Raw genomic sequence first — 27,175 nt, forward strand, 5'->3', positions numbered from 1 at the left:
TAGAGCTAGCACAAAGTCAGCCAGCTGATGCTCCTTTTCTTAGCTTTGTGAATGAAAAGTTACCAGCCAAGGTGTAACAGGTGAGTTGTTATGAAAAGTCAGACTTGGCAACGGAAATGAGAGGCCAACTTCAGAGGGAAACGCGAGTGCAGAGAAGCAAATTCAGGACATCCACAGGGTCTTGTGGGAACCCTGGGGATTAGCAAAAATGCGGATCCAAAGGATCCTGGGAGCCAGGTGTACTTCAAAGGAGACCCCATCAGTTTTGGGGTTCTTAGGTAAGAACAAAGGTAAGAAGCTGTGATGGCCAGGGCCTCTGATGCTGGACCATTCCCACAGAGGGGCAAGAACTGCTGCTGTGTAATGGGGATGACTGTTCAAGGCAGTGTACTGACAGGCAGCTCTTCTGTACAACTAAAACATCTGATTCAGTGTCCCTGGGGCACAAGCATTTGACTACAGCTGACTTGTGCATTTCATAGTTTGTTTCCTTTTAGGTTATGTAGGTTTCCTCACTCTGTGAGAAACCAGAGATAAAAATAAATGTTCTTTTTGTCAGGAACTTCATGGACACAGATTGGGAACCTCCCCCCTCTCCTTTTTTTTTTTTTGTTTTTCTTAAGAGAACATGTGGAGAAAAGCAATTAGAAAAGGGTGAAGTTCCCTTAATATTAAAATGGTCATTAGAATATCTTGCTTTGGTGTGCTGGAGAGATGGCTCGGCGGTTAAAAGTACTGTCTGCTCCTCCAGAGATCCTGAGTTCAATTCCCAGCAACCACATGATGGCTCACAACCATCTGTAATGGGATCCGATGCCCTCTTCTGGCATGACAGCTCTATTTGCAGAAATATCACTCATATATATAAAATAAAGAAATAAGTCTTTTTAAAAAAGCATCTTGCAGCAGAGGCAGGTGGATTTCTGAGTTTGAGGCCAGCCTGGTCTACAGAGTGAGTTCCAGGACAGCCAGAGATACACAGAGAAACCCTGTCTCGAAAAACCAAAAGAAAGAAAGAAAAAAAAGCATCTTGCTTTGCATAAAGCAATTTTTGGCCTTAAGAGCTGACAGGAAGGCTTTCCAATAGTCCTCCTGCAGCAACCTCATGAGAACAATGGGAGTCATGTGATCTTAAGGGGCACTCTCTTAGCACAGCTTAGTGACTTGATACCAAACTGGAAATCAGTTCACCATATCAAAGTTATTCAAGTAACAAACAAAAAGACTAAGACCACCGGGCAGTGGTGGCCCATGCCTTTAATCCCAGCACTTGGGAGGCAGAGGCAGGCGGATATCTGAGTTCAAGGCCAGCCTTGTCTACAGAGTGAGTTCCAGGACAGCCAGGGCTACACAGAGAAACCCTGTCTCAAAAAAAACAAAACAACAACAAAAAAAAACCAAAACAAAAAAAGACTAAAACCAAACTGGAAATCAGTTCACCATATCAAAGTTATTCAAGTAACAAGCAAAAAGACTAAGAAACAGCGCAACTGAAAGATTTAAGAAAGAAACCAAACACACTGTGTAGATTATGTAAAGACTAAAACGAAGTTTATGAAGCAACCAGGAATATATGGATGCTAGATATTTGATGGTATGTTAGATATAAGTAATGTTTTCCCTTGAGATGTAAAAGAATAATTTCTCCCTAAATATTTTTTGCTCCAGCTGAGAAGAGTACAATCAATAACCCCAGGTTACTGCTTTCATTCAAACTCTGGCCCAGAAGTACTGCTCAAATACCAACGTGGCAAAACCCCAATATGGGCTTACTGTGATTATGCAAAAAGCTTTGTCCCTGTATATCAAAAGTGGTTATGGTTATATATACTTAAAGTCTTACCCTTTTACAAATCTATTCAGAGAGATGAACAAAACGATTTTCTGGGGTGGATGTGAGAATAATACAGGGAGGGACAGGGGTGAGGAGGTGGGTGGAGACCCAGTGAAAATGTATCATTCATTTTTTAGAACATCCATTGTGAAGTGCTAAATGATTATACAAAAAGATAAAGGCATTCTTCACCCTGAATATAAATTTACTTAACACACACACACACACTCTCTCATGACTCTATTTGTTAAGAACAACTCACATGACTATTAATTAGTATAGCATTGTTCAATCAATTTACAGTTTAGAAAAGGTGAGTTATTATTTGTGTCTCTCGTATGGGAGACTGAACTTAGGGCCTTTTACATGCCGGGCTAGTGTTCTATTACCTAGCCACACCCCAACTTTCTGGGTTGAGTTTATATCAGGGCTTCTCCATATTGATACTATTGGTATTTGGGGCTAGAAAATTCTTTGAAGAGCTGCCCTGGGCACTTAAGTATGTTGAGCAGTATCCTTGGTCTCTGCCTAGATACCAGTAGCATCTTTCAAGTTGCAGGGACAAAAATGACTCCACACCTTACCAAATGTTCTCTGAGGACAAATTATTGCAGGTGAGTACCTCTGACTAACAACAACCCTGAATATTTCAAGATAGTGGTTTTCATAGGAGCTGTGACTCCTTTAGAGGATATTGTAGAATTCTGTGGGTACTTCTGTGTTACATGATGTACTGAAATGAGCCCAGGACCCAAGCATGCTGCAATGACTGTCAAGTGTGAACTGAGCCACATGCGACTTATCCTGTGTGATACATAAACTAGGATTCTGGCTTGAATTCACATAGAAACACACATTGCTTTGTGTAGATTTGAGATTTAGGCAGAGTTTCCCACATATACAATAGCATTTTGCTTTGTTCAAACTTTCAGAAGAATTCATCACTATTTTGCAAAATCACTCTGGCATGATATAATCCCTTATGGTAGTTTTTATAGATAGCAGTATATCTTGAATCAGTCTGAAAGTTTCAGACCATGATCTCCTGGTTAAAATGGGCCCACATGGGACATGGTAAGATACCACACTGACATAGTACACCATAAATTACTTTAACTATCCCTTACAATGAACTCGGGGGAGCAATTGCAGCTCCCAGGAAAGGCAGTAGCTGGCCGTTGGCGGAGCTAAACTGGGAGGAATGGACAAGTCAGGAGTGGGATCTTGGACAGACAGATGGATTTTGGAGCTAAGACAGGAGCGAGGGCCACAGTCTTGGGCATAGGCGGAAGCTTGTTTTTTAAAATTACACACAACAGGGGTCATATGTTATTTTCATACTATGCCTGTGCAGAGGTTTTATTACTGGTAAACTCATTTTGGAATAATGGAGAAGATATCTCAAGGTGTCTGTTGTTTCTGGGTACAGTGGCATACAGCCATGATCTCAGAATTAGGGAGGCAAATGAAGACACAGGATCAGAACATTCAAGGTCATCCTTGGATAGATAGTGAGTTTGAGGCTAGTTTGGGCCAGTCAGGCCTTGTTTCAGAAAACAAACAAAAAGGCTGTCGTTAAACAGGAACTGAATTTGATACATTTGAGAACCACCAACCTCAACTGTGTGGGAGGCACCACTTTCCTTATGAAGTCAGAGGTCACTACTGACATTATGCCATCTTCTCTTGCCACCCATACACTATGTCGATGTAATGTTTGTGCCTGGTAACTCAAAAGTTATCTAAAGAATTATCTTCCTATCTAGATTCTCTGATATCAAAAAGCATGGAATTGCCCACTGAAGGTTCTTCTACCCCAATAACATGCACAGGGTTTTTTTCCTGCATAATTTCATGAAGGTCAAACAAGGCCAGGGCTCTGCTTGCTTGTCCTGCCTTTGCCTGGGCTACAGGAAGCTCTCTTGAATTTGAGTGTGGATTCCGAATGAGTCTTGAGCCCCGTCTACAGGGCTGTTCCCGCCTTCGGCTACATGCACGCAGTGGTTCTTCCTCTCTGTTGTGGGTTACCTGATGTCGGATGAGATGAGAACTCTGACTGAAACACTTTCCACACTGATTGCACTTAAAGGGCCTATCGCTCCGTTGAGTCCTTTCACCTCGACTCAAAGGTGGGTCACAGCTGAGGGGTTCTGTCCACTCGTGCTTTGTTAAAGCTGGTGCCTGCTCAAAGATCAGCCTCTGTCGGCATTCATAGGGTTTCTCACCAGCGTGCTTCCGTTGATGCTGGGCCAGGGAGGAACTGTGCCTGAAGCCCTTTCCACAGTGATTACACTCGTATGGCCTTTCCTCAGTGTGAGTCCGCAGGTGCAGGAAGAGGCAAGTGGTCCGGGAGAAGGATTTCCCACAAACACTGCAGGTATAAGGCTTCTCCCCAGTGTGAGTTCTTTTGTGTCGACCTAGGGATGAATTCTGATTGAAGGTCCTCCCACAGTCCTGACACGCATAGGGTTTCTCTCCAGTGTGAATTCTCCTATGGACTGTAAGGTGTGTACTGTGGCAAAAAGATTTCCCACATTCATCACACTTATAAGGCTTGTCTCCAGTGTGGATTCGCTCATGTTGAACAAGGGAGGAGTTTTGGCTGAAGGCTTTCCCACACTCTTTGCACATGTAAGGTCTTTCTCCCGTATGAATTCTCTTGTGCACTGTGAGATGTGCATTATGGTTAAATGATTTCCCACAATCAGTACACTTATAGGGTTTATCTTGCACCTGACTTTTTGTGAGTTCTGTAATGGGCATAATCTGATCAAAGACTTTTTGACTGCCACTGTCATCAAAGGGCTGTGTTGTTGGGGAGTCTCTCTGTTGACTGACTAAGCTTGGGTTATGTTCTGAATTTTTAACTTCTGAGCCATAAGTACAGCCATACTCTCTTCCAGAAATATCTGGTAATATATCTGTGTTTAAACCAAGAACACAGGTTTCCACAAGTCCAAGACTTTTGTAGCTTTGACTCTGAACTGGTATCTCTTTGGGGTCATTCAACTTGTCCTTCTTGAGTGCCTGCCTCTGGCCATCACTTTCCTGATCTATCCCTGTCATAGAACGACAAGGAACAGCCTTTGCAAACCCATCCTTTTTTGTAATAGGGGATGGTTCCATTTTTGGGAGGTCCTTGTCCTTGAGCAATGTGTGGTCTTCAGGTTCAAGAATCCAGCCTGAAAGAAAAACAAAGAGCTCTGAGTGGTTAAGGGAAAACAAGGAGAGAGGCAGGTTCCAAGACCCTGGACCTTAACAACCTGCCTTGGTAAGACCCAATTCTCCTCTTGACAATAACTATCCCTGCCCTCAACCATAGTTTCATTCCTGGGCTAAGCACCTGAAACAAAATAAAAATGTACTATTTTCTTGCAAGGACACTGTTACATCCTACCATAAACCTAGTGTCCAAAAGTAGCTGTGCTTTGTATTTCACAATATGAAGTCCAAAATCCAGCAGGGCTGGTTTTTCTTGGAAGCTCCACAGAAGAACCTATGAAAGTCAGTAGTGTAGCATCTTCAAATGTCTCTTAATAGTCTCTGCTTCTGTTGTCACATATCCTTTTCTTGTTGTGACCCTCTCGATTCTTATAATTACTCTTATGATTAAGTTGGCCTCACCTTATAACAGCTGGTTTTAGGGATTAGGAATTACACTTTATCGAGGACCAGGCTTCCCTTCATTGCTCACCCTTAACATGTATGCAGCAGTCCACCGAGGTCAGAGAGGGAGTTATAGGTACTTGTGAGCCAACTTGTGGGTTTTGGGTACAGAACCCACGTCCTTTGCAAGAGCGGTAGGTGCTCTTAACTGCTGATCCATGACCCATCTTTCCAGTCCCAGCCTAGCATTCTTGAAGCCTCTCACCTGTGACACACATGAACATGTTCATTCATTTGCCATCTATTTCATCTATCAAGTGTTCAGTCAGCGCCTGGAACTGACAGGTGCTAAATATTCAAAAACATCTGTCTCAGTGAATGCTGGAGGGATTCAAGGGAAAACCAAGAGCTTGGCCACAGGAGAAAAGCTGGAAAAGTTGTAAAACAACTTATACATACTTTTATGACCACAGTAGTACTACTTTTTATAGCCCCAAAGTGCAAACAACCCAAATGCCCATCAAGTCATCAGTGGAAAATGAAACATGAATGTAGGGAACATAACTCAGTGGTAGAGTAGCTGCCCTGCATGTATGAGACCCTAGGTCCTATTCCCAGAATAACAACAAACAAACCAGCAAACGATAATCTACCCAGTCAATGAAATTTTTAGTCATAAAAAGGAAGTGTGAATAGACAGAACAACAGGGAAGGACTTTGAAAACATTATGTTGAGGAAAAGAAGCCAGACATGAATGTCAAAAACTAAAGGTCTACTGATTAAGAAAGGTTCCAAACAAGCAAATTGATAGGCGATTCAAATGAGTGACTGTCAAGAAGAAGGGAAGATGGGTGGTAACTGCTAACAGGAATTTTTCTGGTGGTGGCTAAGGCCTGAATCCTAATGCCTGTTTTGATGGCATTTACAGATGGGGCTTTGGGAAATACAAGGTCATGAAGTCCTTGTGATAGACTTCATGACCTTTTAGAAGGGCACACTGGAGTCTTACTCACTACCCACCTCCCCTTTTCTTCTGAGGAATCTATCCACAGATGAGAAAGAGGTCTTTATCATGAACCAAGTCAACTTACAGCCTTCAGAACTTTAAGAAATAAGCACCTGTTGTTAAAAATTACCTAAACAGTGATAAGATATTATGGAAGTAGACACAATCTGTGAACACACTCCATCACCACTGAGTTATATAATAGGTTGTTTTTTGTTTTTGTTTTTTTTTTTTTTTTTTTTTTTTTTGCTTTTGTTTTGCTGAACTGTGTATCATATCCAGGGCTTTGTGCATACAACTGAACTTTTTACCTCCAATTTTAAATGGGAATATCGCATGGTATATGGATCTTAATGAAGTAGTTACCAAAACCCCAGATGGGCCTTCTCTTTTTTCCATCCTGCTTACCCCTACAAATCAATTCTGATGACAGACTGTGCTCTCCTCTCCTGCCCCCCATTCTCATGGACTTTGCCTCTTCTCACTCAGTCCCTGCTGGCTTCCTCACTGTTCTTCCCACCACATCCCACGCTGCTTTCTCTGCCTGGAGCATGCATCCCCAGTCATCTGCCTGCTTCAGTGTTATCTCTGGTGGTGGTGGTGGGGGGGGAGGGCAATTCTGTGTGTCCTGGGGGCATTGTCTACCCTGTTTCTCAGGCTTTTTTGTTTGTTTGTTTGTTTGTTTGTCTGCTTGTTTGTTTCAACCATCACCTCCTGATATTTTCACTTCAGGCCCCTGGCTGAGTGAAGGCTCTTCTCAGTCTGGATGTCTTATTTTCTGCTACATTCCTAGCATCAAAGGCATTATCATATGGGTGAGTTCTCAGGAATCTGAGCAGAAGCTATTAAAATACAGCCTCAGGGCAAACCCTGGTCCAGACCAATGTTACCAAAGGGATGGGGGTGAGGAGGACCCAGAATGGGAGATTTCAGGCACTACTGTAGCTGAGCTGGTGTAAGCGGCCAGGCGAGCAACAGATGAAACCATCAATGCTGTTGAATTCACCTGGGGCTCTCACAGCTCCAGTCCACCCCCAGACTACTGAGCCAGAGCAAGTCATAGTGCCTCCAGAGTGACACTGTGCTAAGAGCAAGCAAGGGTAAGGTTCAGACTGCAGTATACCAGGTAAGGTCAAGTAACTATAAGAGGGAACCAAGTAAGAAACAAAGCAAGATGCAATAGGCCCAACAAATCACATGGCTGTACTAGGAGGGGGTCTGCCTAGATAAGCACTCTTTCCTTTAAAACAAAAGAATTACTCTCATTGAATAAAGAGTGTGCTAAACTGAATGATAGCCTCTCAAGGATAACCACATCCCAGTCATTGGACACTGTTACTGTGTCCAAGAGGATACTGTAAAATTTAAAAATTTTTAATTGAATTTTATTTTTATTTATGTGTATGTATGTGGATGCACAGCACATGTGTGCAGGGACCCCAGGTCAGAAGAGAGCATCAGATCTCCTGGAGCTACAGTTAGAGATAGTTGTGAGCCACCTGACATGGGTGCTAGAACTAAAGTCAGGTTTTTTGTTTTTCAAGAAGAGAAAGTGCCCTTAACTGGTGAGCTACCTCTCTGGGGACAAATTAAGACTATTCAAAGTGTGTAGTTCTCTAGGTATTCTAGAGGCTCCACTTAGGAAAGGCAGGTGAGCCAGAGTCTGAGAGAAATGTGAGGTAGTAGATACAGAGCTGAGTGATATGCTATTCAGAAGGCCCCATGGTACATGGGCAGCCTCTGCACACTAGGAGAGACAGGCAATGGGACCTCTCCCGGAACTGCCAGAGCAGTCAGTCCTGATGAGCCACCTTCTACTCCAACTAACTTCCACAAATTCGAGAAATACATAAATGAATCTGTGGGTGTTTTGGTTTTTTTTTGGGACAGGGTTTTGTAGAGACTTTCCTGCAGAGTGCTTGAGCTTACAGGAGTTTACTATCATAACCAGCCAAATATATATTTTCCCCAACTACTTTGTCACAATACTTGGCTACAGTAGCTGTAGGGCATCTACACAAGTATTAATGCAAAGTATGTTTCCATTTTAAAAGGACTCTCTGGAGGCCTTTGCTTCTAGAACATGTATGGCTAATAGTCTCTGTAACGATTTTGATACCATACCTGCTGTGCAAGCCAGTCAGGGCTCGGTTATTTTAGAACCTAGATTCAGCATAAGCTGTCAGTGAAAAGCACTGGTCCAGATGAGTCGGATTTGCTCCTGACAACAAGGAAGTCGGAAGCAGCATTGGCAACAACCAATAAAGGACGAAGAAACAGATCTGCTGTAGACTCACAAACCTGAGAGTGAGGGTCATGTCTCTTCATAGAGGTCAGTTTGTCTCTCTGCAGCCCTGGGTAGCACCTTGAAGCATTTGGGTGGGTTGACTGCGGCTGCTGGTTTTTTGTCATCAAAGCATAGCAGACTCATTCCAGCTGTCAGTCCTAGTGCACCAGCCCATTTAATTACGTATTAGATCTTTCCCTCAACCTTCCCTAGTACACAGTGTCAGGATAGGGCAAGTAATCCAGTCCTGACCAGAGAGTATTGGGACCAGGGGACAGATGTCTGGCACTGTTCCCACCTCCTCCCTTCCTTCTCACCAGGAACATGGATGCGATGGCCAGGATGGCCAGAGCTACCGTAGTCACACTATAACCTTGAGCAACACAGAACCATCAGCTCTAGCACATCTCTAAAATGCCAAGCCAGTACCAGTGCCAGCTAAGTCAGGGGTCTTGCTTTTTAAAAAGCAGTACTTCCCTATCCTTCTGAGCTTCTCAACATAGATGTAAGGCTTCTTGCTTTGTTTTTTGAGACAGGATCTTACCATCCATCCATCCATCCATCTATCTATCTATCTATCTATCTATCTATCTATCTATCTATCTATCCCTAGCTTACCTGGATCTCAATATTTAGAGTAGGCTGACTTTGAACTCACAGAGATCCACCTGTGTTTAGCTCCTGAGTGCTGGAATAAGAACACACATCATCAAAAGCCAAAGTTGTTCTTGCTTTTTTTTTTTTTTTTTTTTTTTTAATTTTCTAGATTTATTTTATTCATATGAGTGCTTTGCCTGAGCATATGTCTGTATCACCTGCATGCCTGGTGCCTGAATGAGCCTTCATGTGGGTAATGGGAATTGAACCTGGGTCCTTGGCAAGAACAATGAGAGCTCTTAACCACTGAGCCAACTTCAGTCCTAGGACAAGGGTTTTTTTTTTTTTGTTTGTTTGTTTGTTTTGTTTTGTTTTTGTTTTTTGAGACAGGGTTTCTCTGTGTCCTGACTGTCCTGGAACTCACTTTGTAGACCAGGTTGGCCTCGAACTCAGAAATCCGCCTGTCTCTGCCTCCCCAGTGCTGGTGTGCGCCACCACTGCCCAGCCCTAGGACAAGTTTTTAATACCTAAATAGAATCTGTCCTGATAACAGACTAGCAGAAGGGTATGAGGAACAGGTTTACAGAATCCAACATGCAAGAACTGAATGGAAGGCCAGGATGAAAGTCAGGAAGAGGATGCTGGGAAGGCTAATGAGAAAGGGTGTGGCCCAGAAAGTAAGAGCAGCAGAAATACAAGGCAGGCCTCTCACTGCTGGAGAGGAAGTGAATGGCTTTTGTGAGCAGAGGAAGGTGAGGCCCTGGTGGACTCTCTAGAGATACAAGACAACTGGCTAAGCTGGCAGTCTAAGAGAAGTTTGCTCACAGGCTGGCCTTTGGGAGTGTTAGGGAATCTGGATTTGGGGTGGGTTCCCACCATCCTAATTGGTAAGGAAAGTTCACTTATCTATTTTTATCTCAAGTATCAGAATCATGGTATGCACTAGGCACAGACTCTCATCCTCCCTGGAGGTCACAATCCTCATGTACTATCACAGCTCACTGCTGGGGGAACTGAGCACATTCTGTCTGACTCTAGAGCTTAAAGATCTGGAAACTCATGTCTGCTGCCTCTAGACCAGTGGTTCTCAACCTGGGGGTCGTGACCCTTTTGGGGTCACATATCAGATATCCTGAATATCAGATATTTACATTAAAATCATAACAGTAGCAAAATCACAGTTATGAAACATCAATGAAAATAATGTTATGGTTGGGGGTCACCATAACACGAGGAACTGTATTAAAGGGTCACAGCGTTAGGAAGGTTGAGAAGCACTGCTCTGTACTTTTCCTCCTAAAGCCTTTTCCCTTCACAGATTTTTCTCTGTATCTTTGGCTATAACCAGTCATAGCTTTTAGTCTGATGCTAAGTGCTGTGAACTTCCTAAGAGATGAATGGGTTTGAGGGCCACAAAACCATATTCTTCCCATAAGTGCATCTTCAGTGGATTCCAGTGCCTCCTGGAATCTCCCCCCCTCACTGGGGGTACCCACTTAGTAGAGTTCTTACCTGGATGGCAGGCCCGGGAGCCTCCTCTATCTGCCACCCACAGCTCAGCATCTTGTTCCAGCTGGGAGATAACTGCAGGTTTGGGAAGATCAGGACCTGGAAATAGGAAAAGACAGAGGAGGTCAGAAGCTGCTCTGGGGAAAACAAGCCCAGGCCGCAGCTTAGGCTCCTGACTATCAGGACATGTGGACATCTCATAGTCACACGATGGTTTTGTTCTGTGACAGAAAGGACACAAGAGTGTCCTGCAGGGAATGAGGACTCAAGGCTAAGTCAGAGCTCCATATCAGAGGCCCAAAACCGTTACTCAGGAGGATCCCACCACTACAGCCAGGGAGGCAGAACTTACCCACAGAGAGAAGGTGCCCAAAGGTCTCCAGCATCACATCACGATACAGAGTCCTCTGGGTAGGGTCCAGCTGCCCCCATTCCTCTTGCGTAAAGTCCACAGCCACATCTCGGAAAGTCACTGGCTCCTGAAACATTTCCAGGCAACCTGGATTATTAGGACCATCTACCTCTGTGGTAGAGGAAGAATGGGAGAAAACAGGCGGGCAGGGGTCTTGAGAAACTCTACACTCTGACTGATGTGCTTCAGCCCTCACTGAGAGCCTACTGGGGCACTATGGGTAGGCATGGGCTACCATGACAACATAGGAGAACACTTGGCAGGATAGACAAAGCCAACCACAGCTGACCTATGATTGAATAGACAGACTAGACCACTGACATGCAGGTTTATGACCTATAGAAATAGCTACTAAGTTTTATTTGTTTTTGAATATGTTTACGAGTGTTTGTGTGTATGCATGTGTATGTGGAGGCCAGAGGATAACCTCAGGTGATCAGATTTTTGTCTTCCACACACTCTTCTATTCATGACCAGGGCACATCAGCATTATTTGTTATCTGATCACCAAGCCCATCTCTATCCCTGCCCCCTTTTTAACTATTTTAGCTCAGCTTTCAGTATTGTATCCAATGTTCAAGAGATTCTTTCCAACCCTATACCAGTCCTTCTTGACACCTTTCCTGCTTTTCCATTTTTGTGTGTGTGATGCACGTGTGTGGGCACACATGAGGGAGTGTGCCTGCATGTATATGTGTGGAGGTCCAGTGGTGATGTCGAGAATCATCTTCAGTTGTTCTTCCATGTTATTCACTGAGCAGGGTTTCTCGATCAAACCCTGAGCTCAAAGATTTGGTTAGTCTCTACTGCCAACTTGCTTTGGAGATTCCCTGCTTGTCTTCTGAAGCTAGAATTACAGGTGGGCCTCCATGCCCAACTAGCATTTATGTGGGTTCTGGGGATCTAAACTATAGTCCTCACATTTGTGTACTTTGACCACTGAGTCATCTCTCCAGGCCCCCTAACACTAAAAAACATTCTTTTTTTTTTCTAAGACAAGATTTTCAGTATCCCAGGTTTGCCTCAGACACACTACATAGCCAAAAATGACCCTGAATTTCTGATTCTCTTGCTTTTACTTCCTAAGTGCTGGGATTGTGGGAATGCACCACCACACCCAGTTTCTTGTTTTTTAATGTGGTACATCATACATGCTAGGCAAGCACTTTTCCCACTGAGCCACCTCACCAGTCCCTAAAACAGTGGTTCTTAAGATGTACGTTGCAGCTTCTTTGGGGGTTGCATATCAGATATTTACATTACAATTCACAACAGTAGCAAAATTATAGTCATGAAGTAGCAACAAAATAATTTTGTGGTTGGGGATGTTACCACAACATGAGGAACTGTATTAAAGGGTCACAGCATTGGGAACCACTGCTCTGACTTGAATGGCTCCATGTTGCTTTTTAATAAAGGATAACCACTCCCCCAAAGAGATCCAGGTACTTGCTCCTGAAACTTATGAATATTACAGAAGTAACACAGACTTTGAGGATATGATGAAGACGCCAAAGCAGGCATAGGTCCTGTGTTATCTAGGCGGCCTCTAAATGCAAACCACACATTTACGAGATAGGCCTGAGACTTGAGAAGGTGGGAAGTAAAGTGATCATCTAAGGAAGATGCCACATTGCTGCTCTGAGGCTAGACAAAAGGCCACAAGGCAAGGAGTGCCAGGGCTGCAGCTCTTATAGCTGGAAAAAAAAACAGATAACTTTCCTTAGAACTTGGTGGAAGTGTGGCTCTGCTCAGTGGTGCTCATTTCTGACTTCTCATCTCTAGAATGAGTCTTTTTTTTTTTTTTTTTAAATTTTGGAGACAGGGTCCAGCCTGGCTCTGAATTTATCACCTTCTTGCCTTAGTGGATTATACACATGCGCCGCCACTCTTGGCTTACAATGTACATTGTCTTTTGCCACACAGTTTGTAGTGACTTGCTACAGCAACCACAAGAAACTAATGTACTAGACCTCTAAGGTCTCCACTTTTGGTCTTTGCTCCTGTGAAGGTTAGCCTCCAAAATGGCCCCTCAGTAATCCCCCTAGTCTGCATGCAGCCATGTTGATTTCTGTAACTGATAGGACACTGTGGGAATGGCGGCATAAAGTCTGAGCTAAGGTCATAGATCACAACACAGCTTCTACATGGCCATCTTTTGGATCACACCACTCTACAGGAAACTACACATTACACGGTAAGACCTAAGTGCTTTCATAGCAAGGCCTACGTGGAGAAACACAGTTCTCTTGCCAACATCATGCAAGTGGATTATCTTGACGGTGGGTCTTCTCAGCTCTGTCAAGTCTCAAGTAATAACTGTTGGACTGTCATTTTGAATATAACTTTAAGAGCCTAGGGTAGACCCATAAACTAAGTCACTTTTGGATTCCTACCCATCAAAACCCATGAAGTAGTATTTATTTCAGGTCACTACATTTTTTTTTTTTTTTTTTGTGCTTGCTATTTGTTACACCATAACAAATTAAATACACTTCTTCTTCTTCTGTCCGTCTCATTGCTTATTCCTTGACAAACTGTCAGCCTAAGGGCTGTTACCTGAGACTTGACTGGGGTTGGAGAATCCACCTTCATTATGGCTCATTCAGATAGCTGTTGATAGGCCTCAGTTCTCAGTTCTATAGTCTGGTCACATTTCATGAAAAACTGAGATAACATGAACCTGATTATTTGCAATCTAAGACTATATTATAAGCTCATTTTTTTTGCACACCAAATGTAAATAATGCCGATTTCCCCCAAGCAAACCAAATACCCACCTCCTGACCCCCAGAGCATAATTTCAAAGTTGCAGAATTTACGGATAAATTCGTCCTGGTTTCTGCTAGGTGGGCTACGGTGAACAGAATAATCAGTTTGTGTACAGGTGCAGAACTTTGATGCCGAGGAGCTCGACAAACACTGAGAGCCACACCTACCACAGCTTTCCCAAGGCCCCGAAGGGCGTGACCCTTGGTAGTTACTTATGTTTTTACTAACTTGGTGCCTCTGCCCCACGAAGTTAAAGCCTTATTTGCAAAATAGGGGTCATGGTGCGGAGGTTCCCCTAAAAGTCTGTTGCCTGTGCGCCTTAGAATATGTCCTGAGGACCGTACCTGCAATGTGCCAGCCAGTCATCTGTCATCTCCGAGAACCGTCTCTCAGGATGAATGGGAGGGCGTTGGCCAGAGTGGGGGTCGAACCCCTAAGCGGGGCCTGTTCTGCTCTCAGGGAAATGACCACCCTCCTCCCTCTGCACTCTATGGCAGGGAGACAGGAGGCTCAAGCATGCACACCGGGAGAAGTAGATTCGGAGCCAGGCTCGCAGGCTGAGCCACAGCGCTTGTTTCCCTTGTGGCAAAAGCTCCGCGGGTTCCAGGCCAGTGTGTGGGGTACAGCGGGCCCGGAGTCCACTCCGTCGTTTTTTGTTACCTGAAGTTGTGTTGCTTGCGGCTGCGAGGCCATCACCACTGTTGCCGCTTCGTCCTGCCGGTCCATTCCAGAACACAGGTCAGCCACAGACGTCCAAGGCGACCCTAATAAAAAACGCAGCCCTGCCGTTGAGACCACCCGCCCGGCCTCCCGCCGGACAATGGCGGCGGCGGCTGAGACGCCGAGACTACAACTCCCAGAGGGCCACGCTCCGAGACGCAGCACTGAACCAATGGAAGCTGCCGCCAGCCTGAGGTTGACCAATGGGGGAAGGCCTGGCCTAAGGGCGTGCAAACCGGTCTTAAGGATCAGGTCTGGGTACCAGCACCGATCTTGGATCAGGTACCAGCAGAGGCAGCTTGCATTCCGTTACCTGCGGGCGCGGCCATCACTTGGGCTCCGTGTTCCCCGTAAAATCATCCTCCCACCCTAACGACTGAGTTTAGGGCATATATGCGTCTGCACAGTGACGGGACCGCGCAGCAGCAAGGTCTTGGTGTTAGAGTTGGCCAATCTAACTTGCTGCTGGAATTTAATGCGCAAGAGAGAGCCAGGGCTTTCCTCTTACGCTGCGTACTCTGGTTCCATTTAAACTTAACCGAGACAAAATTATGTGGACATTTAAGAACTTTCTTTATGTAATAGACTTCGAAGGACTAATGATTGGAAGGTTTCCCAGAACAAGCATTTAAAGGTACACCCCTACATAATCCTAGCATTTTAAGGTATTTTGAAGACACCTTAAAATACCCCATGGGTATTGCCTAAAATTGTATCTAAAAATTCTATAGAGACTGTTTTCTATGCTTTTACTGATGGCTCTTCAAAAGGACAAGAAGCTTATGTTTTATATACAAATTTCATATCCTCCACAAAAATGATTGTGCAGACCCATGGTTGTACAGCTCAAGAGCCCCAACTCACTGTAATCAGCCAGTTTTTTTTTTTTTTTTTTTTTTTTTTTGAGACAGGGTTTCTCTGTGTAAGCCTGGCTGTCCTGGGTCTCACTCTGTACACCAGGCTGGCCTGGAACTCAGAGATCCCTCTGCCTCTGGCTCTCGAGTGCTAGAATTACAGGCGTGCATCACCACTGCCCAGCTAACCAATCAAGTTTTATTAGATGTTTCTCAGCCACTGAATATTTTAACTGGTTCTGGATATCGTACTCAGACTATTGTTGTTTTAGAAACTGCAAGACTTAAACCCAACCCCACTGCTAATGTTATTTCATGCTTTCTCTTGCTTCAAGTGTCTGTAAGAAAATGACCTGAAGTTTTTTGTAACTCAGAATGTTCATTCTTATCTGGCAGTTCCCTGAACATCCAGGAATGCTCTAGCTGATGCACTTGCCTCAACCTCACCACCAATACTTTCCAGGCGGCTCAAAATTCTCATGAACTTCTTCGCCTTCGTGTTCTTCTGTCACACCACTGCCCTCTACTGGTAGAATTGTTTCTCAAGGGTTAAAATCTAACAGAATTTGGACATTTCAAATATGTTCATGTGACCGTTAATACTTTTTCTTTTTAAAAATTTTTTATTGGATATTTTATTACATTTCAGATGTAATCCCTTTTCCCCATTTTACCCCCACCCAGGAACCCCCTATCCCATCCCCCCTCCTCCTGCTTCTATGCCCCCTCCCACTCCCACTTCCCCACCCACGATTTTCCCCACACTGGAGCATCCAGCCTTCACTGGACCAAGGACCTCCTCACCCATCTGTGGCTGACAATGTCATCCTCCCCTATGTATGCAGCTGGGGCCATGGGTCCTTCCCTATTTGCTCCCAGGCTGGTGGTTTAGACCCTAGGAGCTCTGGTTGGTTGGTATTGTTGCTCTCCCCATGGGGCTGCAAATCCTTTCAGCTCCTTCAGTCTTCTCTCTAACTCCTCTATTGGGAACCCCATGATCAGCTCAATGGTTAGCTGTGAGCCTCCACCTCTGTATATTTCAGGCTCTGTCAGATCTCTAAGAAGACAGCTATATCAGGCTCCTGTCAGCATGCACTTCCTGGCATCCACATCAGCGTCTACCTTTGGTGACTGCACAAAAGATGGATGGCTCAGGCGTTAAGAGCACTGACTGCTCTTCCAGAGGTCCTGAGTTCAATTCCTAGCAACTACATGGTGGCTCACAATCATCTGTAATGGGATCCAACGTCCTCTTCTGGTGTGTCTGAAGACAGCTACAGTGTTAATACTTTTTCTAACATGATTGTTGCTTCTGCTCACAAGGATAAAACAATCTTGTATGTCATTAGTCATTTATTATACTCTGTTTTCTTTCTAGGACTCTTCTTACAACTGAAAACTGATAGTAGTCCTGCTTATTCTAGCAAACGCTTGAAGAAATCTTGCAAATTACGGAATAGTAATCGTATTACTAGAATCCTTTGCAATCTGCAGGGTAAAGTTATTTCGGAATGACATCATCAAATACCTAAATTACAAAATTTAAAAATAAAAATGGGGGTATATACAGCCACCTAAATCCCTACATACTATGTTACATTCAACTATGCTAACTTCATTTTTTCACTTTCATTAATTAACTAGTTAATTAATTAATTTTTATTTCATGTGTATTAGTGTTTTGCCTGCATGTATATTTGTATGAGGATGTAAGATCTTGGAGTTACAGAGAGTTGTAAGTTGCCCTGTGGGTGCTGGGATTAGAACCTGGCTCCTCTGGAAGAGCAGTCAGTGTCCTTAACTGCTGAGCCATCTTTCCAGCTCTGATTTTCTTTACTTCATAAGGATAATGCTGCTTCTGTTGTCCTAAAGGAGACATAGCGTAAAGGATATGTTAAACTCTAAACTCACCCATGGAAAGAGTCAGATCAGGCCAGGGTTATTCATCCCATCTTTTGAAGGAACAACCCTGTGCATTTAACTTTCCTGGTCCCTCTAGTGCAGTGACTCTCAACCTGTTGATTGGGACCCTTTTAGGGGTGGATATGAGATATCCTGCTGATCAGATATTTACATAATGATTCATAACAGTGACAAAATTACAGTTTTGGAGTAGCAACAAAATAACCTTGTGTTTAGGGGTCACCACAACAGGAGGAAATGTATTAAAGGGTTGTGGCATCAGGAAGGCTGAGAACCACTGCACTAGAACTTATCTGTGAGTACAAGGACCTCTGTGTCTCTTACAGGGGGCAAGTTTTGAAAGTTTACATACTTGCACCACTTCTAGCTGCCTCTCACTGCTTTATGCTCTCCAGCTGGTAGAGATGTGAGGTCTCAGCTTCCTGCTCCAGTGGCCTTGCTGTCTGTCCCTTCCCATATGCCTCTGTTCTACTGTCACAGACCCTTATTCCTCTGAAACTACAAGGCAAAATAAATGACCTCTTCTTTAAATTGCCCTTGGTCATGGTGTTTTATCACAGCATCAGAAAATACAGGCAGAGAAGAAGGTGTAAGGTGTGAGACAAAAATTATATGAGGATGTTGATGACTCGGGTAGACCAGAATATTATAAAAAAAAATCGGATGATTTGGGGGTCCTCCTGGCTTCCTTTAAGTTTCAGCCTGCTTTTTCTTTCACTCTCACATTCTCAAAATACGTGCATTTTTCTCGTTGTTGTTTGTTGTGTGATATAGTAAGCAGATCAGAGGCCTCAGGGGCCTTGATGATAATTTATGTCCATTTGTTGTATTAATTATTTAATCCAAATCAGGGATTTCTATTCTACCTTAAGGCATTCAGTTCCTAGATTAAGATACAAAACTTTTGTATTTATAATAAGCCCTAGACAGCACTAGAGCTGGGCAAACATCTGCCCTCTAAGTTATTAGTATCTACTTTCCTATCCTATCAATGCCCTCGAGATTCGACTTGCCATGTTACATCTGGGCTCTTAACTCCAACTTGCCAGCCCTCCTGGCCACATTTCTATGATTCTCTTAACCCATGGTATTTTCTCCTCAATCTATCTTCTCTTTCCTCATGGTTCTCCTCAGACCCCAAGCTGGGAAATTGAAGCTCTGCCTACATCTCTTCTGCCCAAGTATATGCTGTAGGCATCTTTATTCAACCAATAGTTTTAAATTAAGGAGCAAGGTTACATAGCATCACTTGGTGTATGTTAGGATTTCCTCATCCCAGGGTAACCAGACCTTGGAGGATAGTATTTAGTATTATAAAACAGCAACAGACCAAGCCTCAACACTTATTGTTTGGTATAGAGCATTTGTTTTAAGTCATTCGGAAAGATTCCTTTCCTTTCTTTTCCTCTCCTCTCCTCTCCTCTCCTTTCCTTTTCTTTTTTCTTTTCTTCTTGGAGATAGAATCTTTCTATATAATGGTAGCTGGCTGGGAACCTGCTATATAGACCAGGTTGGCCCACCTCTGCCTCTTGAGTGCTGGGATTAAAGGAGTGTGTTACCAAATGTGGATGAGTTTTCTTTACTAAAAATATTTATTTTTAATACTTTTAAATAATGTGTATGGTTATGTGCACATCTGTGCAGGCAGGTGCCGATGGAGGCCAACGATGTCAGGTCCCCAAGGGCTGGAGTTACAGGTGGTTGTGAACTGCCTCACACGGATGCTGGGAACTGAACTTGGGTTCTCTGGAACAGCAATATTTACTCTTTACCACTGAGCTATCTCATCTACCCAGTCCCAGGGAGTTTTCTTTTAAACCTCTTTTTTTGACTAAATACCTCTCTAGAATGATGGAACAAAATATTAAGTCGAATCTTTCCTCTAATTACAAATTTGTATTTTTTGTTCTGTTAAAATATGGTACTTGTGGTGTGCTGATGTACTTTCCACATTTTTATTTTTAAATATTTAAGCTCATTTTAAATTAATTAATTAATTAGTGCATGTGTCCACATGTATAGAGGCCAGAGGACAATCCATGGCAGTTAGTTTTCTCCTTCTACCATGTGGGTCCTGGGCGTCAGATTCAGGTTGTCAGGATTGGCAGCAAACGCCTCTATCCATTCATCTGTCTGTATTTTATATCATTTTATTTATTGTGAGATAGGGTCTCATGTAGCCCAGGCTGGCTGTGATGGGTGTTTTTGATTGTCAAGTTGGCTACCTCAAGAATTAACTAATATTCAGTACACCCGTGAAAGACTTTTCTTGATTAATCAGTTGAAGTGTGAAGACTCACCCTAAATCTAGGTCTTTTGAGGTGGGAAGATCCACCTTTAAATCTGGGCCACACTTTCTGGTGGCAGCTATCGAGGATGTGGAAGAAGGGAGCTCGGTCTTTGCCCACCGCCCTCACTCTTCTTGGCAAGTTCATTCTTTCACTGACATTATGGCCTACTTCTTTGCAACTCTGGCATATACTAAAGACTAGCTGAGGCCTCAGCCTCATGGATTGAACAATTACTGGATTCTTGGATTTTTCCATTGGGAGATAGCCATTGCTGGATTAGCTGGATTATAACCTGTGAGCCACTCTAATAAATTCCATTTATATATTGATTCATTCTATCAGTTCTGTTTCCCTAGAGAACCCTGACTAATCCACTGGCCTACAATTTGCTATGCAGCTCATCCTTCTGCCTCCGTCTTCTGATTGCTGCGAATACAGATGTGGCCTACCATGCCTGGCTACTATTTTCTTTTTAAAATCCATTTAGGTCATCTTTACTATCTGAGAAAATAATACATGAGAGGGTGCCTGTGGGAGATCAGGAAGGAAGCCATGGTATTGCTCAGGAGGAAAGTGCCCTAGGCAGACATGATAGTGCACGGCAAGGAGTTAAATGGTCCAATAATATGCTTATGTCTTTTGTGTGAGGCTTAAGTTGAGGTACATATTATCCTGATCCTGACAAGTATTTTTAACTCTGCAGCTTCACATTTGTGGTCCTGAGTCTAAACCCATCTGAATAGCACACATACTGCTTTTGTACCTCAGACCAGAACTCTCCTGTCTCTTCAGTCCATTAAGAGAGTCCATTAACATTAATGCTTTTATCTTGCAGATTGAAAGAGACCCAAGGAGTCTTTCTTCTCTATCACTTCTGATCCAGCTGCTGAAGCTCTGTGATAAATTTAAGTATTGCTCCAAATTGTCGTTTCTCACTGAAGTGGAATTTATTTCCCCACACCTTGACTCTGGGATTTCCCTGACCTTCCATTAATGAAATGTGGCAGAAGTATTGATTTGTGACCTCTGAGGCTATGTTGTAATGCACTTTGCAGATTTTAAGGTTTTTTTGGTTCTTTTTTAGAATGTTCATTATTGGGACATCCTTCCTTCTGGGACCCACCCACCATGCTGAGCAGGGCTAAAATACTTTGGAGACATACAATATGACTGAGCTTCCAGCTGGCAGCTGGCATCAACTTTTTTGAGTATATTATTTTGGATACAGAGTCCTCACAGGAGTTTACTATTCTTTCATTGCTTCTAACCAAAACGTCCTGAGATGCTCTCAATAAGAATCAACCAGTAAACAAGGAGAGAAAAGAGTCATTTAGTAGTTGGGCAGTGGTGGCGCACACCTTTAATCCCAGTACTGGAGGCAGAGGCAGGAGGGATCTCTGAGTTTGAAGCCAGCCTGGACTACAGAGTAAATTCCAGGACAGCCAGAGCTACACAGAGAAACCCTGTATTGTAAAATAACAACAAGACAAAACCAGCCAACCAATCAGCCAATCAACCAAACAACCAAACAACCAAACAACCAAACAACCAAACAAACATCCAGTTGATTCTCATAGAAGGGCAAGAAATTATAGATGCCATAAAATACTTTAAGTTTTTTAGATTTATTGCCTGTATGTGTTTTGCCTGCATATATATGTAATATGTCAATGTCGGGTGCTTGCAGAGGTCAGAGGTCAAAAGAAGATGTCAGATCTCCTAGAACTGGAGTTATGGATGATGAGCCACTACATGGGTCCTAGGAATTGAATCTGGTCTTCTGCAAGCGTAACAAGTATTGTCAATGCCTAGGCATTCTCTTTAGCCCTCATAAATTTCTGATGTTTTGAAGCATCAGAAAACTGAAACTGGTTTGTATAACTTCACCTCCTAAAAGTATTTGAGACAGGATCTCTCTATGCAGCCCTGGCTGGCTTTGAACTAACAAAGATCCACTCGCCTCTGCCTCCTGAGTGCTGTGAGTAATGGTGTATGCTGCTATGCCTGGATCCTGAGAGTCTTGACCCCTAGGGTTTTTTCTCCATCATAATTACCTTAGGTCTTTATCACTGTTTTTATAAAATAGAGAGTGGCTTGGCAAGATGGTTAGGGGATGAAGGTGCTAAAAGGCAGGCCTGATAACCTGAGTTTGGTCTGTGGATCATACAAGGTAGCAGAAGAGTGTTGACCTATAACCTCTATATGATCCTTACACACACACACACACACACACACACACACACTGCACATGCACACTCACACACACATGCACACACACAAAATAAAGTGATAAATATGTAATTTAAAGATGTAAAATGTAGCAGGGCAGTGGTGCACTTTAATCCCAGCACTCAGAAGATAGGGACAGGCAGATTTCTATGAGTTTGAGGCCATCCTGGTCTATAGAGCAAGTTCCAGGACAGCCAGGGCTCTGTTACCAGAGAAATCCTGTCTCAGAAAAAAAAAGATGGAAAATGTATGTGTCTTAGGGTTACTATTGCTGCGATGAAACACCATAACCAAAAACAACTTGGGGAGAAAAGAGTTTATTTCATTTAAAGTTTCATATAACAGTTCATTATCAAAAGGAATGAGGGCAGGAACTTAAGCAGGGCAGGAATCTGGAGCAGGAGCTGATGCAGAGGTTATGCAGGAGTCCTGCTTGCTGGATTGCTTTCTTTGGCTTTTTCAGTCTGATTTCTTATAGAACCCATGACTTCATCTTTTTACATTAAGATTAGATAAGAAATGTTGAGTTGAATATTGATTTTAATCAAATAATAACATCCTCAAGGTCTTTCCATATTGGCATGTAAAGTCTTTATAATTTTAAACAATTTCATTGATGTAGAATTCATATATCATAGAATTAATCTTAAAAAAATAGGACCCAGGGGGTACTGGAGAGATGGCTCAGTGGTTAAGAGCACTGACTGCTCTTCCAAAGGTCCTGAGTTCAATTTCCAGCAACCACAGGGTGGTTCACAACCATCTGTAATAGAATCCAATGTCCTCTTCTGGTGTGTCTGGAGACAGCAACAGTGTACTCACATACATTAAATAAATAAATACAAGTGTCTTTAAAAAAAAAAGAAAAGAAAAAAATAGGACCCAGGCGGGATGGGGTGAAGAACTCGGGGAGGGGGAATCAGGAAAATGGGCAATGTAAATAAATGAAATAATTTAATTAAAAATAAAATAAAAATAGGATCCAGGGAAAGCCAGGCATGGTGGCACAAACCTTTAATCCTACTGCTTGCGAGGCAGAGGCAAGCAGATCTCTGTGAGTTTGAAGCCCAGCCTGGTTTATATAGTAAGTTCCAAAACAGCCATAGTTACATATTGAGGCCTACAAACAAACAAACAAACAAACAAACATAGGATCTGTGACCAATGAGTAGCTCTGGGAGTAATGTTAGACATGAGGAAAAAAACCATTCTCATGGTGTGCGTGCTTGCATAGATATGGGCACATGGGGGGCACACGTGGGTATGGCTTCATGTGCATGTGGAGGCCCAAGGTTGATGTCAAGAATTATCCTTGCTCTCATTTCTACTTCATTCAGTGAGGGTCTCTCAGTCAAAGCCAGAACTGGCCAGAATAGCTAGTTTATTGATGAGCTTGCTTTGGGGGTCACCTGTCTTCAGTTTCCTAGGCTGGAATTACAGAAAGGTCGCCATGCCCACCAGATACTTCTGTGAGTTCTGAGTACCCAAGTCTGTTCCTCACACTAATGCAGCAGGTGTTCACTCACCCCACTGAGTCGCCTCCTCAGACTTTTTCATGTCCCACCTATTCCCTACTTCCTCTGAGACAGAATCTGTCATTGGCCTGGAACCTACTAAATAGCCAGGCTGGTTGGACAATAATTCTCAAGGATCTGTGTCCTTCTGCCTTTGCAGCACTTACGTTACCAGCACACACCACCCCATCTAGCAGGTTTTGTTTATTTTCTAAAGCACAGGTTCTGAGGATAAAAACCAGGCAGGCACTTTGCTGGCGGAATCATCTACCAGCCCTCTCAATTTTTTGATTAAATTAGTGGGTTATATTCAAAATAGTTGTGTATTTCAACACTCAGCATAAGTTTCCCCATGCAGGGATTTTGTTAGTTTGAATGTTCTGTGCTCTGTATGAAAATATCTTTCATCCTGTGGGAAAGGGGATCCAGGAAGGGATGAGGGAGGCAGAGTCATTCTCATGGGAAACAGACTCCAGAGACTGAGTCTCTGAAACACTGAGGTGCAGATCTGCTGTATTGCGCAGTAACATTATGTGTTTTTATATAGCCTTTGGACCAATGAGGAATCCATGCAAGCTCTAGGGTAGCCTGTATCTCAGTCACTATAGGGAGGTACTAGGCTGCCAGCACCTGAGAGGATTTCCGTGCAGGTAGGGGAAGCAGTCACTGCTGTGTTCCAGGCCCAACCTGAGGGTCACTACTTTGCAAGGATCATCTCTCGTGCATCACTTTGTATGCCAGTGGCCATGGGCACTTGTACTGTTAGAACATATGGAAGCCTCCTTAACTGTCTATTGGCCCCACTAGGGGCCACAGCACCTACACCATCCTACCACAATTTCTGATTTAGTTTGTTGTCTGAATAAAAAGATTATCTAGCTGGGTGATGGTGGTGCATGCCTTTTATCCCAGCACTCAGGAGGCAGAGGCAAGAATATCTGTGGGTTAGAAGCCAGACTGGTCTGCAAAGTGAGTTCCAGGAAAGCTGGGCTGTTACACAGAGAAGCCCTATCTCGACAAAAACAAACAAACAAACAAACAAACAACCCAAACCATCATCACAACCACCAACAAAACAACAACCCCCAAAACAAAAACACCAACAAAACATAACAAAACAAATCCCCAATCAGCCATCCAAGCAAACAAACAAAAAACAAAAAATTCATTGCATAATGAGTATCATAACTCTGGTTGTGAGTTAGTGGATGCTTTTCATAGTTACCCTATTTTTAGCTTCTCAAATCACTTCCCCCCACCCCGTTTTGTTTTTTTGAGACAGGATTTCTTTGTGTAGCCCTGGCTATTCCAGACTCATTTTATAGATCAGGCTGGCCTTGAACTCATGGAGGTCCTCTTGCCTCTGCCTCCCCAGTGTGGGACTTAAAGGCATGTGACATGACACCTGGCTTCAAATCACTTTCACTGCTTGTAAAAGGGAAGGGTCTGAGTTTGTGCAGGAGGGATTCCTATGAAGTTGTGACACGCTACCTCGCCGATAAGGAGCACGTCACACTCAAGATTCTTCTGACAGCGTCTTTTATTGTTACAGCTCTTTTAGTTAGAAGGATGCAAGATGGAGAACAAAGGAAGGACCCCAAGCCCCAGAATGTACTGACTTATATATTATCAAAGAGACATGATCTGTCCTCATTGGCTTACAGACTGGGGTCTCATTTACATATCCACTGATAGTACTATCAGCGGGAAAATTCGCGCCTACGCGTGCGCACAGCTGCAGACACCAAGGCCAAGAAGAACCAAGAATAGGAAGCCAGCACCATCTTATAATGGCGAGCGTATAGCTACTTCAGCAAACGCAGCATGGCTCCTAACATGAAGTGGCATAGCATGAGCTCAGTAATCATGTGGATTCCAGGTACATTCCAGGCATTTCTGATGCATGTGATCACAGTATCCCACTCTGAGAGCTAGACCCTAACTATCCCATGTTTAGCAGAGAGTGTAGCAATAAAGTTTTCTATCTTGATTAATCATACTTTCTTGTTCATTAATTTTCTCATGTTGAATAAGGAATGTATTACAACTGAAGGTTTCCCCTAAAATTTTCTTCATTCATAAGACTATTTTGCAACTTGGTTTTTCAAGACCGGGTTTTTCTGTGTAGCCCTGGCTGTCCTGGAACTCACTCTTAGACCAGGCTGGCCTTGAGCTGTTTTTACCTTCTGAGTGCTGGGATTAGAGCCAGTGCACCGCCAAGACTTTTCTTTAGCATGAATTCTCTTGTGCCTTGTCAGTTGACACTGTTGAGTAAAGGCCTTTTCACAATGGTTACATTCATAGTGTTTCTCTGCTGAGCGCATTCTTATGTATCAAAGATGCCCATTTGAAGTGAAAATTTCTGGTAGTGTCATGGGATGTTTTGCTGAAGCAGACTCCTGTAATGTTTGAAGCCAAGACCCATGAGAGGACAGATGATGTTGGGAGAGAGTATAAATAGGACCTAACAGACAGTGGTGGTATGCTTGCAAAACCAGCTATGCAATGCTTCAGTGGGCTCTCATCTTCACTGATCTTCACTTTGAGGCATGGCAGAGAACTTCTCAAGGTATTCTGGCTGGTCTTGGTCTCTCCTGTTGACTAATGCTGATTTGGCAGAGGCCTGGCTGTTCCTGTTGGATCACGCCATCACTGATGATTTGTGTTTGCTATCCTGATACTACTGAATACTGCTGGTATTCTGCCAAATGAAGTTGGAATCACCCCAAAGAACGACTTCTAAACAGGTCCACATCCCCTTGTCTTATTTACCGTCTTTTCTCCCATACCTTTGGACAGTGGGCTAGAAGGGGGCTCAAAGCATTTGAGAACCCTCATTAAAAAGGTTTAGAAAAAATCTAGGCTTACAACCATTACTGAAAGGTTTCCCACAGTCATAAATAATAGGGTATGTGTTCTCTGGTGCTCTATGCGGTATGACTGATGACTGAAGGCTTTATTTAACATACATGTTACACTGATACGATTTCTCATGTATGTCCTCTGATAAACAATGAGATGAAACGCTGATGTACATTGAAAGTTTTTCCACAGCTGGGCAGTGGTGGCTCGTGCCTTTAATTCCAACACTTGGGAAGAAGAGGCTGGGGGATACAAGACTTAGAGGCCAGCCTGGTCTACAGTGAAAGTTCTAGAACATTCAGGGCTACACAGAGAAACTCTGTCTTGAAAAAATAAAACAAAAAATGTCTTTCCACAATGCCTGTTTTCATAATGCTTCACTCCAGTATGTGTCTGAAGATGGTCAACAAGTGGAAGTTAAAGCGGACTATCCCATAGTCATAGTCATAGTCATAGTCACAGTCACAGTCACAGTCACAGTCACAGTCACAGTCACAGTCATAGTCACAGTCATAGTATTTGTATGATTTCTCTCCAAAATGACTTCTTTAGTAGGAAAGAAGGTGAAAACTGTAGCAGGATGGTTTCCTGCTGCTGCTACATTGTTTGCAGTGGAGCAATTGGGGAGGAGCTAATGTGGTAGGATCGAAGAGGGGAAGGAGAGGAAGAGGAGGAGCCAGGGATGAAGGTGGAGGAGCAGGAGAGGAGATGGCTGCTAAAGACACTTATCTCTAGCAGTCTCAGGTAGTTATTCATAA

General features: G+C 43.4%; 1 protein-coding gene across 3 annotated transcripts; it reads right to left on the reverse strand.

Moving 5' to 3' along the window:
• Positions 1-3,163: 3,163 nt before the first annotated feature.
• On the reverse strand, positions 3,164-14,874 carry Znf8 (zinc finger protein 8). 3 transcript variants are annotated; one of them, XM_076927505.1, is made up of 4 exons: positions 14,685-14,874; positions 11,193-11,319; positions 10,844-10,939; positions 3,164-5,016 (listed from the first exon to the last, which is right to left on the reverse strand). In XM_076927505.1, exons 1-4 carry the CDS (start codon positions 14,748-14,750, stop codon positions 3,593-3,595), a joined length of 1,713 nt encoding a protein of 570 aa, XP_076783620.1. In that variant the 5' UTR covers positions 14,751-14,874; the 3' UTR covers positions 3,164-3,592. The 3 variants fall into 3 exon arrangements, with proteins under 3 accessions (XP_076783620.1, XP_076783622.1, XP_076783621.1); XM_076927507.1 differs by lacking the exon at positions 14,685-14,874 and adding an exon at positions 14,369-14,667; XM_076927506.1 differs by lacking the exons at positions 11,193-11,319; positions 14,685-14,874 and adding an exon at positions 5,529-5,705 and having other exon boundaries at positions 10,844-10,940.
• Positions 14,875-27,175: the final 12,301 nt, after the last annotated feature.

The sequence above is a fragment of the Arvicanthis niloticus genome, chromosome 30 (genome assembly GCF_011762505.2).
Source record: "Arvicanthis niloticus isolate mArvNil1 chromosome 30, mArvNil1.pat.X, whole genome shotgun sequence".
Taxonomy (NCBI): domain Eukaryota; kingdom Metazoa; phylum Chordata; class Mammalia; order Rodentia; family Muridae; genus Arvicanthis; species Arvicanthis niloticus.

What these genes read in the sequence shown, in the direction of transcription:
- Znf8 (XM_076927505.1), bottom strand. Translation starts at nt 14,750, where the DNA reads ATGGACCGGCAGGACGAAGCGGCAACAGTGGTGATGGCCTCGCAGCCG. An exon ending in TGGGCACCTTCTCTCTGTGG is followed by an intron (nt 10,940 to 11,192) that starts GTAAGTTCTGCC and finishes TCCTATTTCCAG; the next exon opens with GTCCTGATCTTCCCAAACCT. An exon ending in CTCCCGGGCCTGCCATCCAG is followed by an intron (nt 5,017 to 10,843) that starts GTAAGAACTCTA and finishes TTTTTCTTTCAG; the next exon opens with GCTGGATTCTTGAACCTGAA.